This window comes from Anser brachyrhynchus (assembly GCF_964034855.1).
Source record: "Anser brachyrhynchus genome assembly, chromosome: 13".
In the NCBI taxonomy this organism is placed as follows: Eukaryota; Metazoa; Chordata; class Aves; order Anseriformes; family Anatidae; genus Anser; species Anser brachyrhynchus.
This window is the reverse complement of record NC_137708.1, coordinates 10,450,486-10,467,873: the sequence shown is the minus strand read 5'-3', so window position 1 is coordinate 10,467,873 and position 17,388 is coordinate 10,450,486. Positions and strand designations below refer to the sequence as shown.

The 17,388-nt window shown below is 57.7% G+C and overlaps 3 protein-coding genes across 3 annotated transcripts; 2 read left to right on the top strand and 1 right to left on the bottom strand.

Moving 5' to 3' along the window:
* Positions 1–336: 336 nt before the first annotated feature.
* LOC308176941 (putative G-protein coupled receptor 34) lies at positions 337–1,350 on the bottom strand (the record flags this gene model as incomplete). The annotated part of the gene is made up of 1 exon (XM_080553431.1): positions 337–1,350. The coding sequence occupies one exon, from the start codon at positions 1,348–1,350 to the stop codon at positions 337–339; it is 1,014 nt and encodes a 337-aa protein (XP_080409557.1).
* Positions 1,351–5,297: 3,947 nt separating this feature from the next.
* F8A1 (coagulation factor VIII associated 1) lies at positions 5,298–6,463 on the top strand. The gene is given in 2 exon segments (XM_080554628.1): positions 5,298–5,965; positions 5,967–6,463. Coding segments are annotated over 2 exon segments (1,041 nt in total). The 5' UTR covers positions 5,298–5,318; the 3' UTR covers positions 6,361–6,463.
* A 198-nt stretch (positions 6,464–6,661) lies between these two features.
* On the top strand, positions 6,662–17,351 carry DKC1 (dyskerin pseudouridine synthase 1). The gene is made up of 15 exons (XM_080554614.1): positions 6,662–6,767; positions 6,956–7,017; positions 7,245–7,331; positions 7,887–7,978; positions 8,536–8,720; positions 9,229–9,293; positions 9,876–10,002; positions 10,371–10,501; positions 11,472–11,615; positions 12,068–12,188; positions 13,609–13,727; positions 14,289–14,392; positions 14,832–14,898; positions 15,294–15,452; positions 15,985–17,351. The coding sequence occupies exons 1-15, from the start codon at positions 6,752–6,754 to the stop codon at positions 16,051–16,053; spliced, it is 1,548 nt and encodes a 515-aa protein (XP_080410740.1). The 5' UTR covers positions 6,662–6,751; the 3' UTR covers positions 16,054–17,351.
* Positions 17,352–17,388: the final 37 nt, after the last annotated feature.

The following is a 17,388-nucleotide window of genomic DNA, read 5'->3' as shown; positions in this document are numbered from 1 at the left end:
CCAGGGCTCTGCCCCTGCCCTTCTCTGGGCTGGCTGGAGATCCGAGGCCAACGCTGCTTCTCCTTTGGCATCTCCAGCTTCGTTCTTCCTAGGAAACATGTCCTTCAGCTATGCCAGCAGAGCTGGGGCAGGAAAAAGTAAGGTCCCAGTTATCCTTTCCTCTTTGCTTCCCCCCCATGGAAGCTCTAACCTTGCTGGCGTGAGGGGAAGAAACATGAGGCGGTTCCAGTTTCTTTCTCCATCTTCCCAGCAAGCCTTGTCCCATAAACACCAGCAGCCAGAGCAAATCCGTGATGAGAAAATCCCATGCCCAGGACCTCGGCCCCGCTGTAAGGCCTATATTTCTGTCACGGACCTGCTGTGGTTCAGCCTGCCCTGGTTCCTCATGAGAGCTCTCTTCAGCCTGCCCTGGAAGGTGCAGAGCACAGCCCTCCGGAAACTGCTGGACAAGAAGAAGAAGACGACTGGGTCAAGGCAGCTGTTGAGGGCTGAGATGCAGAGCACAAGCTCGTTAGCGAGGTGGAGGCCCTGCTTCCAGGGCAGGCTGGAAATGGCCTCGACTTGCGCGAGGATGTAAGGGACGCGGACGATGTGGTAGGGGGTGAAGCATACAATGAAGATGATCAGGACTACAAAGGTCTTGGTGATGGCTCTCATGCTGGTCTTCTTGTTCAGCTGCTGAGCCTTCACCGAGGAGACTCTGTGGAGCTTGGCAAATATCTTGCCATAAAAGTAGAGGAAGAGCAGCAGCAGGATAAAGAAAATCGCTACTGCGGTCATGTTAAAGGCTGCTGCCGTGGTGCTTTTGTTCCTGAAGTGGAAGCATTTATAGTCACAGGGCCCTTCTTCTCTTGTCTCAAAAAAGAAAGGCATCATGAAGGCTAAGTGCACCAACCAAACCAACCCAGAGGCCACGGTGCTACAGGACACGGTGTGGATCTTGAATTTCTGGAGGGGCCGGATGATCTTCAGGTAGCGGTCCAGGCTGATCAGGCTGAGGAACGTGATGCTGACGTACATGTTGAGGTAGAAGAAGGCCCCGACCACGTTGCAGAAGATCCGGGGCTCGCTCTTGTTCTGAAAGGCGATGCGGAAGGGCAGGCAGAGGGAGAGCAAGAGGTCGGAGAGCGCCAGGTTCCTCATGTACACGGTGATGGAGGTCCTGCGCTGCGCGCTGCACGAGAACACCCAGAGCGCGAGGGTGTTGCTGAGCAGCCCGACAACGAAGATCAGCGAGTACATCACGGGGAGCGTCACGGAGAGGAACTCATCTCGGATCTGGGAGCAGGAGTTGCCCAGCCTGTGCTCGGTGACCTCGCTGGTGGGCAGGACAGTGCTCAGAGAGTCCATCACGAGCGCACAGGCCTGGAATGAAACACGCATGGGAGTGGGAACGGGCATTGGCATGAGCTGGAGGCTTGCAGGCATCGGGACGTATGGGTATTACAGCCCCCTGCGGTACCTGGGTGCCCCAGGTCGCTGCAAACACGACCTCATGGTCTCCCAGGCTGTTATGCAAAGGAAAATGGGCTGGGGAGCTAGAAGCAGGCTCCTGCACAGGTCCATCACTGGCTCTGGGCCAGGAACGGGCACTGCTTTCTCCCCAGCCTGTAGGGAAACATCCACCGGGGATCTTAAACCCTGGTGGAAAAGCAGAGCCAGCTCCTGCCCCAGCTGCACTAAGCGGCTCCCGTCCCGGCTCCTCCCAGGCTGCTGGCCGGGCTTGCCTGCGGCGTGCTGGGCTCAACAGCAACGCCCGGCAGTCCTCTGTGGGGTAAAGCACCTCTCTGATTGCCCACGAGCAACAAAATGGGTACAGCAAACATGAATTCAGGCCACATGCCAGCAAGATGCTTACAGGTATCTTGGCATTGTTAAGGGGATCGATCAGAGCCCCCCCACACCCCTCCTAGGCTGGGAAATCAGCCCCAAACTGCTGCTCTCACGCCAGCCACAGGACAGCAGAGCCCTGCTGAGCTTGTGCTGCCCGGGGACCCAGTGCTGGGTGCTTGGACGTCCTTTGCCAGCACCTGCCTTGCTGGGACTGACGAGCCTGCGAGCTCGTGCACGTCCCGGTGTCATCCTCGCCTTCCCACCTGCCGTGATGCTGAGTGACAGACACTACTTTTCTAACGCACTTCTCTGCTCCCTCCACGCGTCCCCAGCAAGCAGGGGCAGCAGCTGACAGGTTTGGATGGAGGCAGCGGAGCTCACTGGGTTTGCTGCCTGCGACTCGCAGCGCTTTAAAACCACCACGGCTCGAGCGTCTCGCGTTTGTCGTTCCTGGCTCGCCGCGCGGCAGCCGCCCCGCTCAGCCCCGGCTCTCCCACCCCGATGGCTGGCTGCCTCGGTGCCCCGCTGCCCCCCGTGCCTCACGGAGAGAAGGGAAGCCACCCGGAGCCACTCACCTCGCCTGGCGCTCCTCTGCTCCTACGGCTGCTGTGACGGAGGTTCCTGCTCTCACCGGGGCTCCTATAAGCCCTTGGCTGGTGACACACCTCCCACCCGTGACAAGCGTCACCCCGCTCTCCCTGCCCCTCCCACGCGGGGTTTTCCCCCCTCTGGATGAGGTGAGGGGGGTGTTTTGGGGGGCTCCTGCTGGTGCGGGCTCTGCAACACACTCAGGTGCACCGGAGACAGACAGAAATGGGCTTCTGGTGCAGGAGGGGTGAAAACATCCTGCAAAAGGGCCCCGCGCACCTGCACCCGCTGCCCTCGGGACCAGCGGGGACGCTGGGTGCCAGGGGAGGTGGGCACGGCGCCGCACCACCCCCCACAAAGGCAGGAGCAGGGCAGATGCCCCAAGCTCCCCTCCTGCCCCTGCAGGGTGGAGAGCTGGGGGCAGATGCTGAAATAAATGCCTCCAGATGCCGGCTTTCAGCCCCGGCGCTGTCTGCACGAAGTCTCCCAGCTGGGGTGGTGGGGAGAGCCCATGGGGGCTGAGAGGCGAGGGTCCGGGCGGCTCGTCCCCCAGCCCTCATCCTGACACCGCTACGACACCAGCCACGTGCCCGGGGCAGGTCGTTCCGCAAAAGTTTCCACCTCACTGGATTTAGCTCGGCAAGCAGCGCGAGGTTCGCCCACGCAGATGCAAATCGCCATGGTGGGCAGGGGAGGAGGGGGCCGGGGATGGCAGTGGAAAGGAGAAATCCTCCCGTGAGCTTTCAGCAGCTGCTGCAGCGGGGTCCGGCCGGGGCCAAGAGAGCAAATGCGGCGGTGCAGAGCTCCCAGCCCCACGGCAGGCCCCAGCAGCACGTCTTCCTGCAAATACGTCTGTCCCTCATCGCCCCACCGCTCCGCGAGCCCCCTCAGCCCTGCGCCTGCCCGGCGGGACCTGCTCTCGAGATCTCTTCGTCTACAACTCGTGTTTCGGTGCGAGCCTCAAAGGGCAATGCACGTAGCGGGTCCCGAGGGATGACTCAGTCCTGAGGCTGCAGGCAGCCAAATGTCAGCCGGGAGGGGCTCCCACAGACCCACCGCGAGGGAACCTCGGACACTCAGACCCCTCAGCAGCAGCCGAAGCCGCCATACAGGAGACACCCATGAACGTCTTGGGAAGGGACGCGTGCGGGAAGCTTGCGTGCAGTCGCTGCCAGGCCGATGCCAGGGCGAGCCACCCTCCTGCAGCGATGCCATTTCCCAGCCCAGCATCAAATTGGTTCTTCGCACCCCACGTTGGGAGCTCTGGGAAACAGGGTTAAATCCAGAGCAGCAGTGTGATTTACCAGCGTGTGCGTGGGGCTTGGCTCCAAACCCCTCGGCCGTGCTCCTCGGACACCTGGCTGCAACATCGTCCCTTCCCGATGGGGTGAAACAAACGTGGTTACCCCGGGCAGGAGGAGGAAATGTGTCAGGAGGGCAGCTCCTTCCAGCCGTGGGAATCTCAGAGCCCGAAGAGTGGAAATCAGAGGCTGTTGAACCCCAGGTTTCTCCACCTTGGTGCCTTGTGCTGCATCAGCCTCACCTCCAGCCCTTGCTGAGTAATTACAGAAGACAAAGCCAACCCAACCTGCCAGCCAGCGAGTGGAGAAATGACTGTAAACTGAGAGAGCCCGGGGATTTGAAAGGGCATTTTTACAATATCAGCTCGCTGGTGTCAGCCACTCTGCAAGGTATGCCTGCAGGTCACAGCGCTCACGTAGGCACGAAACACATCCTCCATTCCTGCCCAGCCCTTTGGAGTGACCGGGCATTCGGAACGACCCCGGTCGTCTCGTGGGGCTGGGAAAAGGAGTTGGAGCTGCAGCTAGGGAGGGGAAGGAGGCTGGCAGGGCGGAGGGGGCTGCCAGGACGGGGAGCAGAAATGGGGTCTGCAGTGCCGCGGGAGGGGTTGCGACAGCCCCTGCGTGGTTACGGGTGCAGGAAGCACAGAGGGCACCTTCAGAGCACAGCCTGGCCCCCAGCACAGCGAGGTGCTGACAGCCGTGTGGCTTGGTGGCTGCCAGGGCCGGGTGCCTGCAGGGGAGGCTGATCATTGGTATGCCGCAGCATCACCACCTCGGGGAATTTATTACTCGTTCTGCAGCGTCGCGGAGGGATGAGTTACATTATCCATCGCATTTCGGTTTCACTTGCTAGCTTTGCGGTACGTTCGGCGAGCTGAGAGAATAGGTCAGAGCGGGGTTTTCTCAGAATCCTGGGGGTGTTTATCACACACGCTGAACTCCGGCCCGCGGTACGAAACACCGAGCTCTAACTTCACTTTCAGGCAGTGACACCCGTGCTGCCCTCGGGACGGAACCGTCACCGGCGTGCCCACGGGACTCGTGCAAGGGAGCGCCCGTGTCACGGCACCCGTGCAGCTGCTCCCAGCTCGTTCCGGACGAGCAGAAAGCCGGGCGCCTGCCGCCATCACGCCTCTGCCACGCCACGTCCAGGGGCAGCGAGGCAGCAGGAGGGTGCGGAGGGCCCCGCGGGGCTCCACCCCGAGGGCAGAAGGGGCGGCGGGGCTGCCCTGGGGGCCGGGGCTGCCCGGGGCGAGCCGCAGCGAGGAGCCCCCGGGGTCCCCCCGCCCTCGGGCCCCGCCGGGTGCCCCCGGGCAGCGGGGCCGTGCCGCGCGCCCCGTCGGGGCTGGGCGCCGACAGGGGGCGGGACCTCCCGAGGACACGCCCACAAATGGGAGGGGCCAACGCGGGGGTGTGGGTAGCCACGCCCACCCCCGTGCGGCATTCTACAGAGACCACGCCCCCTCTAGCGTGAGACCACGCCCCTTCGGGGCGAGACCACGCCCCCCGACCCCCGAGGCGGGCGCCGATTGGCCGGCGGCGCGGCGGCGGCGGGGGGCGCGGCGCGGGGGCGTCACTTCCGGGCGGCGCGCGATGCTGGCGGCGGCGGCGGCGGGCGGCTCCGGGCCCGGGCCGGGCCCCGGCGGCGGCGGCGGCAGCGGGGACGGGGACTTCCTGTCGCGGTACCGTCTGGTGTCGGCCAAGCTGCGGCGGCGGTTCCTGCGGAAGCCGAACGTGGCGGAGGCGGCGGAGCAGTTCGCGGCGCTGGCGCGGGAGCTGCGCGCCCAGGAGAGCCTGCCCTACGCGGCCTGGTGCCAGCTGGCGGTGGCGCGCTGCGCGCAGAGCCTCTTCCACGGCCCCGCCGAGGCGGCGGCGCTGGGCGAGGCGGCGCGGCTCTTCCTGCGCCAGGAGCGGGACCTGCGGCAGCGCCTGGCGCTGCGCGGCGGCTTCGGCGAGCACCTGGCGGCGGCGCAGAGCTGCGGGGCCTTCGCCGCCCGCCTGCACCTGGAGCGCGGGCAGCCGGCGCTGGCGGCCGGGCTGTGCCTGGAGCTGGCGGCGGCGCTGCGCGACACCGGGCGGCCCGCCCGCGCCGCCGCGCACTTCCAGCGGGCGGCCGAGCTGCTGGCGGCGGCGCGGCTGCCGCTCGAGGCGCTGCGCTGCCTGGCCGAGCGCGCCTCCTGCCTGCTGCTGGGCCGCGACTACGCCGGGGCCCTGGCGGCGCTGACGCGGGCGCAGGCGCTGGCCGGGGCCGGGGTCGGGCCCGGGGGGGGCCGCGCCCGGCGGCGCCTTCCTGGACGCGCTGGTGCGCTGCGAGGTGTCGCGGGTGCTGCTGCTGCTGCTCCTGCAGCCGCCGCCCGGCAAGCTGCCGCCCGAGCACGCCCGCACGCTGGAGCAGTACTGCTGGGAGGCGCCGGAGGGCGGCGCGGCGGGCGGCGGGCCGCCGGCGGCGGCGAGCTACCTGCCGGCGGAGCTCTTCCTGCTGCTGCAGTCCGCCGTGCTGGCCTGCCAGGAGAAGGACGCGGCGGCGCTGCAGGCGCTGCAGGCCGAGCTGTGGCCGCTGCTGAGCGCCGAGCAGAACCACCTGCTGCACCTGGTGCTGCACGACATGCTCAGCCCCGCGGGGCAGGGGCTGTGAGCGCCGCCGGGACGCCGCATCCAGCTGCTGCTGCTCTCCTCCTGCCTCGGGACGCGGCGCGGGGCCCCGCGGGGCCGCATTAAAGCTGGCGGTGGCTGCACCACCCGCGTGTGCGGTGCCCGGTTCTTGGAGGGGTACGGGAGGGGAGCTGCGGGAGGGGGCGTGGTTTGTGGGAGGGGGCGTGGTCTGTGGGAGGGGGCGTGGCTACGCGGAGGGGGCGTGGTTATGGAGGGGGCGGAGCTAAGGGCGCGGGGCGTGGTTATGGGGCGGGGCTACGGGGCGGGGCGTGGCCAAAAGGGGGCGTGGCCACCGTGGCGCGCAGCCGCGGGGGCTGTCGGGCAGGCGCGGCCTTTCGGCTCCCCGCGCGGCGGCGGCAGCACGCGGCGCGGCCATGGCGGACGGGGACGGTGCGGGCCGGGGGGGGCCGCGGGGCCGGGGAGGGGGAGCCGCGGGGGGATGGGGGCGCGGAGGGTTAGCGGGGCCCAGGGTGAGGCCGCGGGGACGCGGGGTGGGGGGGGGGGGTTCGGGGTCGGGCCCGGGCCGCGCGGCGCCCTCCGGGGCCTGCTGGCGGCGCCTGAGCGCGTCCGTCCCGCAGGCGGCAGCGCGAAGAAGCGGCGCAAGAAGGAGAAGCGGGCGCTGCTCGACGAGGACGTGGCGGTGAGTGCGGGGCCGCCCCGGGGGGATGGGGCTGGGCTGGGGGCGGCGGCGCCGGGAGCGGTTCGGTTCCCCCCCCCCCGGTCCCCCCCTCCTCCGGGATCCCCCCGCCCCCCCCAGGCACCGGCCGGGCTCGGGGACGGGGCCGCGGCCGCCTCCCCCCCCCCCCCGGGGCGGCCACGTGCGTGCGGGGCCTCCCCGCTGAGCGGCGGGACGCGCTGTGCCCGCAGGACATCCAGCACACCGAGGAGTTCCTCATCAAGCCCGAGTCCCGCGTGGCCCAGCTGGACACGTCGCAGTGGCCGCTGCTGCTGAAGGTAGGCGCTGAGGGACGGACCCGGGGCGGCCCCGGCCTCGTTTCCCCCCCCCGGGGCTCCTCACGCGCGCGGCTCCCCGCTCGCGGTCGCCGTGCTGCGGAGGAGCGCGTGCGGTGCCCACGTGCGGGCAGGAGTCACGCTGCGGAGTTCGGCTGGCGGCGTTACCTGGGCGCCCACTCCGTCAGTTCCTCGCCTCCTGCAAGCGCCTGCAAAGCCTCGTTAGCTGTGTTTCGGCCCGATGGGCCTGTGCTCCAGGTGTGCCCCCCAGCTACCTGTACAGAGCTCGTGGGGCGCGCTGCGCTTATTCCGCAGTGCAAAAGTTGGCGTTCTGCTCCTTTCCCATCTCTTCTACGTAGAACTTCCGATTCTCTCTCTCAGGAAGGCATTTCTGCAGTTTCAGCTGCAGGTCGTTTTCAGTTTGGATGAAATTTTTTAATTTAAATGTGAACCAGATACGGAGTAATTGGGGAGATGCGTTAGAGCAAACAAATAACTCTTCTCAAGCTCACTTGAATTTCATTTTACTTACAATAAATTTTCATTTGGATTTTGTAGAACTTTGACAAGTTAAATGTGATGACAGCACACTACACACCCCTTCCTTCTGGTGCTAACCCCCTTAAGAGGGAGATCTCTGAGTATGTAAGGTGAGTGCAATAAGCTCTAGAGCGATTTAATTTTCTTTTGCAGTTAACATCTTGAAAGCGTGGTCTGTTCTACGTTTGTCTTTTACCTTTCTGCTTGATGCTGTGTGTTGCTCCTAACCAATGAATGTCTACCTGGGGCCTGCTGGTCATCTTCTGTGAAGTTTTCTTTGTTCTGGGGTTGTGGCTTCTCTGCAGGTGGATGTGCAAACACCTGAGGAGTTTTGAGTGGTCCTGTGGAAAAAAACCCTTCAGCCTGCCAGGCTTTGAGACTGCTTGGAGCTTGTTTGCAGTGGTTGGTTTGTATTAAGGGCTGAGTACTGATAACGTTATGGAAAGAAGAGAATTTCTTGCTTGTGCAGAGTATGACCTGCCTTTCAGAGGACCGGTGTGCAGAGCAGCTTGATGCGTGCTCAGTGGGAGCAGCTGTGAGCTCAGCTCTTACTTGGCTGTTTATTTAGAAATGCTTTTCTTTTTTCCTACAATGGCAAGTCTCATCAAGGTTTTCACACTACTGCTACGTTTGTCCCAATACTTAGCTCTGTCAACTTGTGCCGTAGGTCAGGCTTTATTAACCTTGACAAGCCTTCCAACCCATCTTCGCACGAGGTGGTCGCGTGGATCCGGCGCATCCTTCGAGTAGAGAAGACCGGGCACAGCGGCACACTGGACCCTAAGGTGACTGGGTGCCTGATTGTGTGCATTGAGAGGGCAACGCGGCTGGTCAAATCTCAGCAGAGTGCAGGTATGTTTATTGACATGGGACCATTTTCACTTGAAGTGACTTGGAAGGTGCAGAGCTCTTCTGGAGACAAGATGGAGACTTCCTGCCCTGCCTTTGACAGGGCTGCCCTAGGCTTTCAGCGCCTTGAACTCAAGGATTGCTTATCCATCTTGCTCCAAGCCAGTGAGGGTGCACCCGTGTTGTCTCAGGTGGTTTTTTGATTGTTTCTCTGTCTGGCACTTGTGCTGTCTATGAAAACCCTTCTGAAAGACCGGTTTCGTGTATTAACTGAATTTAAGGCACAAACCTACAACTCCAGTGAAATAATGCTTGATGGAACAACAAACATGTAGCTCAGATTATTTTCACTGCAAGGACAACCAGCTGGATAATGGGTTGCGTGCACTTCTTAGGAGACGTTTGCGAAAATACCTGGACTCTCCAGATGTGTGGCTGTGTAGCAGTGTGCGCCTTGAGATCAACATTAAATGCAAGTGGCCGCTCCTGACTGCTCTTGTCGTTCTTTCAGGCAAAGAGTATGTGGGAATTGTTCGGCTGCACAATGCAATTGAAAGTGAGGCTCAGCTTGCCAGGGTAAGTCTCAGCACACTGTTAGCCATGCTGGCACTTGACACTCAAAGGGTTCAGCTTCTGTGGGATTTGAGAGGGTAGGAATGGACGTCAGGTGTGCTGTGTGTGAGGTGATGATGAAGTTTATCCATTCTCTGAGTGCAGTGGCGCTGCCCTCCTGCAACACCCTGACTCCTGTTCTAGGGTTTGGGTGCTGTGCAGCCTCCAGAGACCCTCCAGTCTCCCAGTGTCCTACTGGGGGCTGCTGTGGTGTGTGGCTGGCTGCCTGCAGGAGTGAAGCAGTGCTGGCAGGGTCAGAGCCCCTCTTTGGGGGGGCTCTGTCCCCACTAAGACGAGGGATGACGTCTGATTGCACACTGCCACCTGATGGAAAAAGCCAACTGTACCTCACTGGCGGTTGGGGTAGCATTTTGACCACATCAGTGGTTTATAACAGCTTTCTTAAATACAACATAACCAAATGGTGACGAATCTTCTGCATTCTTGCTCATGGAAGTGACCTTAGTTGCTGGAGACCCTGCGGTGCTCATACGTTAGTTCTGCTCGTGGCCCCGGCTAAGCTGTTGCTCCTGCTTCTGCTTCCAGGCAATAGAAACTCTGACGGGCGCGCTGTTCCAGCGACCTCCCCTCATCGCTGCTGTCAAGCGACAACTGAGAGTCAGAACCATCTATGAGAGCAAGCTGGTGGAGTATGATCCTGAGAGAAGATTAGGTAAAATGGGGGTTTTCTGCCTTCTTTTGATTCTACTCACAGCTGATAAAATTTCTGTTGAAATGAGCTGCTTCCTGTTTGTTCTAGATGAACTTAAGTTATAAATCCTTCCCACCATCAAGCAGTAACTGCTTCCCGCATTGCTTGTGTGTGCAGAGAAGCAAATCCCACCTGTTTGTTGTAGTTTTGCATCCCTCACTGATGAGCCAAATGATGTCAACTGGATGGCATTAGCACTCGGTGCAAAGATGACCTTCATCTATCACCCCATGCTGATGGCTCTGTGAGGGGTTGAACACGGAGCTTCTAGATGTGACTCATTTCTAGATACCTATTTAAATAACGTTCTGTCCTGGCTTGTGTTTCAGGTATCTTCTGGGTGAGCTGTGAAGCAGGCACGTACATCCGGACGCTTTGCGTCCACCTTGGTTTGCTGCTCGGTGTTGGGGGCCAGATGCAAGAGCTCCGGAGAGTGCGGTCTGGGATCATGGGAGAGAAGGTAATTGTGACTTTAATTATAACCAGCAAATTAGGAATTGTCAGAATGGCAGGAGTTCTGTGGAACGGTCTTAATTCTATAATACTGGAAGAAGGTGCAGATGCGTGTTGACTGGGAGAAGTTTTGTGAATAGCCCTGAAAACGTGGAAGCTCTTGGCCGTAGGCAGCCTGTAACCAAAGTGTTGAGTTCAGTTCAGGGCCTTGTCCCTGTTCTGGTAATTAAGCTTTGGAACAGCGAGTGACTGGGAAATGCACCATGGTGACTGAAAGTTTGTTTTATGCCACCTGTGTTTCTCGGCCTACAAAGCACGCACGTGCCAGGAGTTCAGGCCCGAGCTACCTGCTTAGCAGCTCACAACCGCTTGGTGTCAGGGCAGGACGCAGGGAGCGTGCCTGATGGAAGGGAGCTTGGGAAGTGCAGTCTTGTGTGGTCTTGAACAATTCCCCAGTGTTTCCTGCCTGGTCATTGCTGGTTCCCATTGCCGGCTCAAACTCCAGGACTAACTTCTCTCCTTGCAAAGCAGGATTATGAGAGTGACCGCTAGCATTCATTTCTGAATTCCAGGTGATGGATGCTTACAGGTGCTTCAATAATTTATTGCATGTCACGGATTGGTGAGCTGCTTACTTTAGGTTTCTACTCACTGACGTTCTTTGTCTCAAAGTTTTGAGGTATTTAAGTTTGAAGCACTTCTGAAGCGTGGCCAGGTAGGCAGAGCGTATCCATTAGATCCAAGTGCAGCGTGACATTAGGAAGGTTGAAGCTTGCAGTAGCAGAGATTAGGCTGATCTCAAGCTGTCAATGGAAAGTATTTGTTCTTGCCTCTTCCAGGTAACGTTTGTTGATGTTTGTGAATCGGGAGTCTGGTTTTGCTCCCTTTCAGCGCACTGTTTGCTATTAGGCTTCATTTTCTTTTGTGTGTTCTGAGTTGGTGGCTGGTAGGAGACTTCAGAGGGGTTGTCTTTTTAGGACAACATGGTGACGATGCATGATGTCCTGGACGCGCAGTGGCAGTATGACAACAACAAGGATGACAGCTACCTGCGAAGGGTTATCCTGCCCCTGGAGAAACTGCTGACTTCCCACAAGCGGCTAGTCATGAAAGACAGTGCGGTGAGTTCCTGGGTTAGAGCCAGTTGACGTAGCGACTGTGAAGTGTCGTCCCATCTCGTATAGCTAATATAATAAATGGGGAGCAGGATCCTCATGGAGTACAGCAGTGTCCTGCTTGAGAACTGTGTAGGGCCTTGTATGGGCCGCTGCAAGGTCACAGCAGTAAGATGCAAGAGCCCAGAACCGAGTGTCAGACATGCTGCACTCCTCACTTTAGGAGGGTGCTGATGGTTTTAAGAGATCTGCCTCGTGTTGTTGGCTGTGACGGGTGCTTTCTTTTGATCGCTTTTTCAAAAGCGCCCAGGTTTTATATAGTAGACAATGAGAAACAGATACGTGGGGATGTTATTGTTAGCAGTAATGACAACAGGAGGCCAAAGCATTAGAGGCACTTCTTGCATTGTTTTTATTCTCCAGTAGCTTATAAGCCCTCTCGTTCCCCACCTCTTTAGGTTAATGCTATTTGCTATGGAGCCAAGATCATGCTACCTGGTGTCCTGAGGTATGAAGATGGTATTGAGCTTAATCAGGAGATCGTTGTCATCACCACAAAAGGAGAAGCAATCTGCCTAGGTATGAAGCTCCTTGTTCTTCTTGTGCCCATCTATTTCAGTGAACGTGTAATAGATGAATCCCCAAGCACAGAAGGTTTAAATAGCACTTCCTGACGGAAATTGTGGGTTAATACGTCCTAATGAGCTAGGCTGCAAGGTGGCTGCCATGCAGCAGGATGTTAGGAAGCACCAGCTGCATCAGAGCCAAGCTGTATGCGGGGTAGTCTGTTGCTTGGGTTGCTATCAGAAGTCTTCTGTTATTCCTGTTAGCTCTTGCTGCCTCGGATGCAAGCTGCATACTTTCCTCAGAGCCAGTCCTTGGTGAGCTGTCAAGAGTTCCTCAGTTAGCCGTGTTTCAGCTGTGTGATGCTCAGGTGTGCTGTGTGTGAGGTGATGATGAAGTTTATCCATTCTCTGAGTGCAGTGGCGCTGCCCTCCTGCAACACCCCGACTCCTGTTCTAGGGTTTGGGTGCTGTGCAGCCTCCAGAGACCCTCCAGTCTCCCAGTGTCCTACTGGGGGCTGCTGCGGTGTGTGGCTGGCTGCCTGCAGGAGTGAAGCAGTGCCGGCAGGGTCAGAGCCCCTCTTTGGGGGGGCTCTGTCCCCACTAAGACGAGGGATGACGTCTGATTGCACACTGCCACCTGGCCCATCACGCTTACCGAGGATCAGTATGGAAGGTCTTGAGCAACTGTCAGCTTCTGTGAAGTGACTTGAAACAGTGCTTTGTTCTAACTGGTGTCTTTGTCAAAGCTCTGTAGATGGCAGGTGGTGACGCGCTGTAGGGACGGTCTGTCTGGTGCTGTGTGGCCTCACGCTCTGTCCAGTCCCATGGGACTGAGGGGCTTTGGAGGTGTAACACAGCCAAGCCATTCCACCTCGTTTGTACTGCCTGCACCACGGTCATTTCAGTGGACTGGCAATAGTAACTTAATATCTTTTGGTAGGATTAGTCTCCCCTAGTGTGCCTCTGCAAGATTTTGAGAACTGAGTAAGGCTCAGTCAGTGCTCTTTCCCATAATGGTGCAGTTCAGTTGCACCTTAAAAACAACACAGTTCCTTGAGTTGCGTGGAAATGCCCAAGCAGCTGTTTACAGAGAGTTCTTCATCCAGTGGTGCCGCTGGTGCTGCAGGAAATGGTTGCCTTACTCTGTTCACTGATTCATAACTGATCCTCTGGAGTAAACTGGAAGGTCTCGTGCTCCTGGTGTAGTAAATCCATGACACAGATGCTCTTGCATCTTGCAGGGCAACTTTCTGAAGCTTTAGTCCAGAACTTGTGTCCAGTAAGGTTTTGGGGTGACATGGCATTGTTGGGGTATTTGCCTCCTCTTTGTGCTGCCAGAGGAAGAGCAGGCTGAACCCAACAGGTTGCTGCATCCGTGCTGTCACGGTTTTGTTGTTTTGAAGTGTTCACGAGCTCCCTGCTTGCTTCTGCAGCTATCGCCTTGATGACCACTGCAGTCATTTCTACCTGCGACCATGGCGTGGTGGCAAAGATCAAGAGAGTGATCATGGAGAGAGACACGTATCCCCGCAAATGGGGCCTTGGTCCCAAGGTGAGCAGCGGGGGGTGTTGGTGGGAGCCCAGCTGCTGGGTTGTGGGGCTGCAGGCACCTCAGGTCTATGCTTGAACCCTCTGGTGTTAAAGAGCCACATGATGTGAAGTGGATGGCATTAGCACTCTGTGCAAAGATGACCTTCATCTATCACCCCATGCTGATGGCTCTGGAGGGGCTGGGCAAGGAGCTCTGCAGTTGGAGTGGTTCACCTGAAATGTTGTGGGTCATTAAGCTGTGGGGGGAAAAAGCATGTCAAGGATATAAGCCCAATTACATGCAGTCATCTGCTTTTGCTGTTAGCTCCCCCACAAATTAGCCCTTATTTCCTGATGAAATGGCTTCTGACTACTCCCTGTCTGTGACTTGTAGGCTGCTGTGCAGCGGATGTTTTCTCTGAGTTATCAGAAAGTCCTTGGAGAGAAGCATTAAGTCAGTGACGATGCAGTTCTTGGCTTGGCTTGCTCATGGATTATCTCCTCTTAGGATGGGTGGCTGAAGCCCAAGGGAAGGTTTCTCCTCTGTGGAGCTGCAGTCTGACTTTTTGCGCTTTGCTCTCAGGCCAGTCAAAAGAAGATGATGATCCAGAAGGGTCTGCTGGACAAGCACGGAAAGCCCAACGAGAGCACACCAGATTCCTGGAAGAAGGAGTATGTGGATTACAGGTGGGTACGACTTCAATTTCAGAATGACGGACACAGAGACCAGGCTGTGTGCAGCGAGTACTAGTCTGGGTGCTGTTTGTGCTGTCAGGTGTGTCAGGACTGGCCAAGCTGTATTTGCTGTCTGGGCCCTTGGTGTGCAGCAGTGTTCCTCAGTTACAGGGAACATGCTGGTGGTGGGCAGGGCTGGAGTGGAAGGCCCTGAGCAGACGGTTATCCCTCTGTAGCCTGTGCCTGTGGCTTTAGAGGGAGTCAGTCTGCTAAATGAAAGAGGGGAGGCTTTGCCATTGTCCTGTCCAGCTGGCACTGGTGCAGGCTGCAGGTCTTCCCCACACTGTGCTCCTCCACCTGACGCCTTGCAAGGGGGAAGGGGCTTCGTAGTTGTGCAGAGCAGTGCCACACAGTGACAGTCCTCCTCAGCCTGGTGTCTCTTCTCTCTCAGGGAGGCGTCCAAGAAAGAGGCAGCTGCAGTCCCCCAAGCTGTATCAGAGGTGGAGAGGGCTCCAAAAGTGAGTATCGGTGGTGCTGTCTGGTTGTAAGGTTGGTTGTGCTCTGTTGAAGACTTCTGATGTGTGCCTGTTCCTTTAGGCAGTTGGTATCGAGTGCTGAATTGTGTGCTGCTTTGTTTGGTTGTAATACAGGGGCAAGTGTTTCATGTTCTGGGAGCTTAATGCCCGCTTTATTGTGGTTTTGTGGTCTGTGGATTAGCAGTAGAGTGACCTGTTTATGGCCTCAGCCCATATATGTTTATCTCTGGCAGTCTGTTGCTCACCCTCCTTTTCAAAGCATTGCTAACCGAGAAATTTGAATCAGGCAAAACAGTCGTGATGGGCTTGCAAACAGCTTTTCCATCACTTGAGCCCTTCTGGGAGATGGCCCGTCTGACATTGTGCTCTCCTAACAGAGGAAGCGGGAGTCAGAGAGTGAAAGTGAGGAGGCCGTGACCCCACCATCCCCAGCCACTCCACCGCCAGAGGAGCTGAGCAAAAAGGAAAAGAAAAAGAAGAAGAAAGAAAAGAAAGCCAAAGAAGCGGCTGAAAGCGGGGGAGAACAAGTAGAAGTGGTATGTAACTGCGTACTGCCTTGGTACAGTCCAAGCGTGGGGAAGGGCTGCTGTCTGTCCGTCATACCTCCAGGGTGAATGTGTCGGCATCCTGCTGTGCACGTCCTCAAAGTACCAGGCTCCCCACGGGGGGAGAAAGGTGCCTCAGTACGGGCACATTCATAAACTGGACTGGTTGTGAGGGAGGTGGGAGGCGAAGCAGAGCATGGGATGAGCAGACATCTGTGCCCAGGGCCGCTGGTGGGTGCACGTTCCTTCCTCAGTCTTGTGGGGTCTGTAACTGCCCTGTGGGAGGGTGGTGCGTGGCGTTCAGTAAGAGTGCTCCTGTGCTTGTGTGGTGGTGAGGGAGCCTGCGCTGTGCCCGCAGCTGCGACGGAGTGTTTGGACGCCTGTGGCTGTGTGTGTGGTAAGGGGAGGTGAAGATGTTTCTGTAAGTGACTTGTTAGCCTTCACGCAGAGCTAGGTGCTCCTCCTGAAGCGAGCAGCGGGTGATGCCTCTGATTCCTTCCTGACCTTTCTAACCTCTTCACAGACCAGTGAAACCAGCACCAAGAAGAAGAAAAAGAAGAAACAGAAGGAGGTAGAAGAGAGCTCAGAGTAAGCGACTGGATCTGTCCAAAGCAGGCGACCTCATCGTTAGAGGGGGAGGATTCTGAGGCCTTGAAAAACCAGGACTGGCTGCATGGCAGAGGGGCCAGCAAGTTCCAAGTTGCTTTTCTGCTGTGTATACGAGTGAGGAGGTGTGTTTGCCCAGGATATGCCCTGCTCATGTACCCCTCCTCATCCTGTTTTAAGGGTAGCCAGAGGAGGGGGTACCTGACTGCCCCTGCACTGGATTGCTTTGTGAATCTGGACACCTTGATGCCAACAGAAGTGGCATCTTCAGGGAAACTGCAGCTCCTTGCTCTTAGGTGTATTTGTTTTCACCATGAGAGGGATGAATAACATTTTCCCCCCGCTCTTGTCCTGCCTCTTCCTTCCTTCTCTTCCAAGGTTGGAGCTGTTACCTGACAGTCGCAGAATGTATTGGTGGCTGGAGGACTGGCCTAGCCATGGTCCATCTAAAGGGTTTGGCATGGGGACAATTGAATCAGTTATTTGAAGGGCTCTGGTTTCTTTTTAACTTGGCCTTATGTTTGGCTTGACCCTCAGATAATTGAGAACAAATGTTCCAAAGGTATTCAATACATTTTTTTAAACTTTATCATAAAAGGATTAGAACATGGATTTCCTGCTTTATGCTTCTTAGTACGGGGAACCTGCCTGTTAGTTGTCAGCTGATCCCAGACCCAGTGTCCCAGTAATGTTGCCAGTGTCTACCTCCTGCTGGCTCCAACTTGGTGGTTGGAATGGGACTGCAGCACTCTCAGCTGCCTTCCCTTGTTTTGGTACCTAATATGCTCTGGAAGCTTCCAGTAGGGATGCTGCTGTGGGGCAGAAACAGTAACAAGAAAGTGGCTGCCCAGGATTTCTAAAGGGCTGTCCGGACTGGAGAGCTTGTGAGCTGAGGCTTGGGCAAAGGCAGCTCTTCAGGGGGCACTGGGTGTGGAGCTTGAACGGTTTCATAATGAACTGGCCTAATATCCTTGTCTGGGGTGGCTTACTGGCAGCGGGAGGTCTCTTCTATCACAGGGATAGTGCTGAGCCAGGATTTTAGCCTCTTTTAATGGGGGAAGGATCCAGGCTGCTTTGTTCTGAGCTTCTGTCCCTGCAGAGATCCTGTAACATTTGTCTTAGCCTCATGCGTTGCTTTTCTCTTAATTGTCTGACACTTTTCTCCCCTCTAATGCTAGAGGCGCAGGCAATGGTGCCAGCAGCTGGTGACTGTCAGAACCTGAGCAGATGAAACGTCACATTTTTATTCTTTTTTTTACATAAAATAAAAGCCCTATTTTTAAATGGGTGACTTTCTTGCTTATCTGGCTCCTGTTAGGAG